The sequence below is a fragment of the Pterocles gutturalis genome, unplaced genomic scaffold (assembly GCF_000699245.1).
Source record: "Pterocles gutturalis isolate BGI_N339 unplaced genomic scaffold, ASM69924v1 scaffold23592, whole genome shotgun sequence".
NCBI classification, from domain to species: domain Eukaryota; kingdom Metazoa; phylum Chordata; class Aves; order Pterocliformes; family Pteroclidae; genus Pterocles; species Pterocles gutturalis.
Genome location: NW_010108486.1, coordinates 3,123 through 3,502, shown reverse-complemented (window position 1 = coordinate 3,502; position 380 = coordinate 3,123). Strand labels below are relative to the sequence as shown.

The 380-nt window shown below is 55.3% G+C and overlaps 1 protein-coding gene across 1 annotated transcript in view; it reads right to left on the bottom strand.

Moving 5' to 3' along the window:
* Positions 1–187: 187 nt before the first annotated feature.
* NAA40 (N(alpha)-acetyltransferase 40, NatD catalytic subunit) overlaps positions 188–380 on the bottom strand; it is a gene marked incomplete at its 5' end in the record, with an annotated part of 2,433 nt that continues 2,240 nt past the window's right edge. The window contains one exon of the mRNA XM_010072663.1: positions 188–251. Coding sequence (XP_010070965.1) covers positions 188–251 — 64 coding nt within the window. The remainder of the gene's footprint in view (positions 252–380) is intronic.

The window sequence follows — 380 nt, the reverse complement described above, 5'->3', positions numbered from 1 at the left end:
CCGAGCACCCACCTCTCTCGGCTGCCCCTGCCCCCGGCGCGCGGCCCCGGCACGTTGCCAGCGCACTGCAACGACAGTCGTGCGAACAACGTGTTACAGACGGACGGACGGACTCCCCGACCCCCCCCGGGGTGGAAAACGGGGGGAAAACGAGCCCATTGGGGGTTGGGGCTTTTTTTTTTTGCACTTACTGAAGCGCTTCTCGGAAAAACTGGTAAGCGCCGTGGTTGTGTTTGAAGACCGTCAGTAGAAAAAAAAAAAAAAAAACAAAACCCAAAAAAATATCAAAAAAAACACACGAGGGGGGTTCAATTGGGGGGGGTCAGCCCCCAAAATCACCTGTTTTCACCCCCAAAAAAAAGCCGCCGGTTGTCACCTGT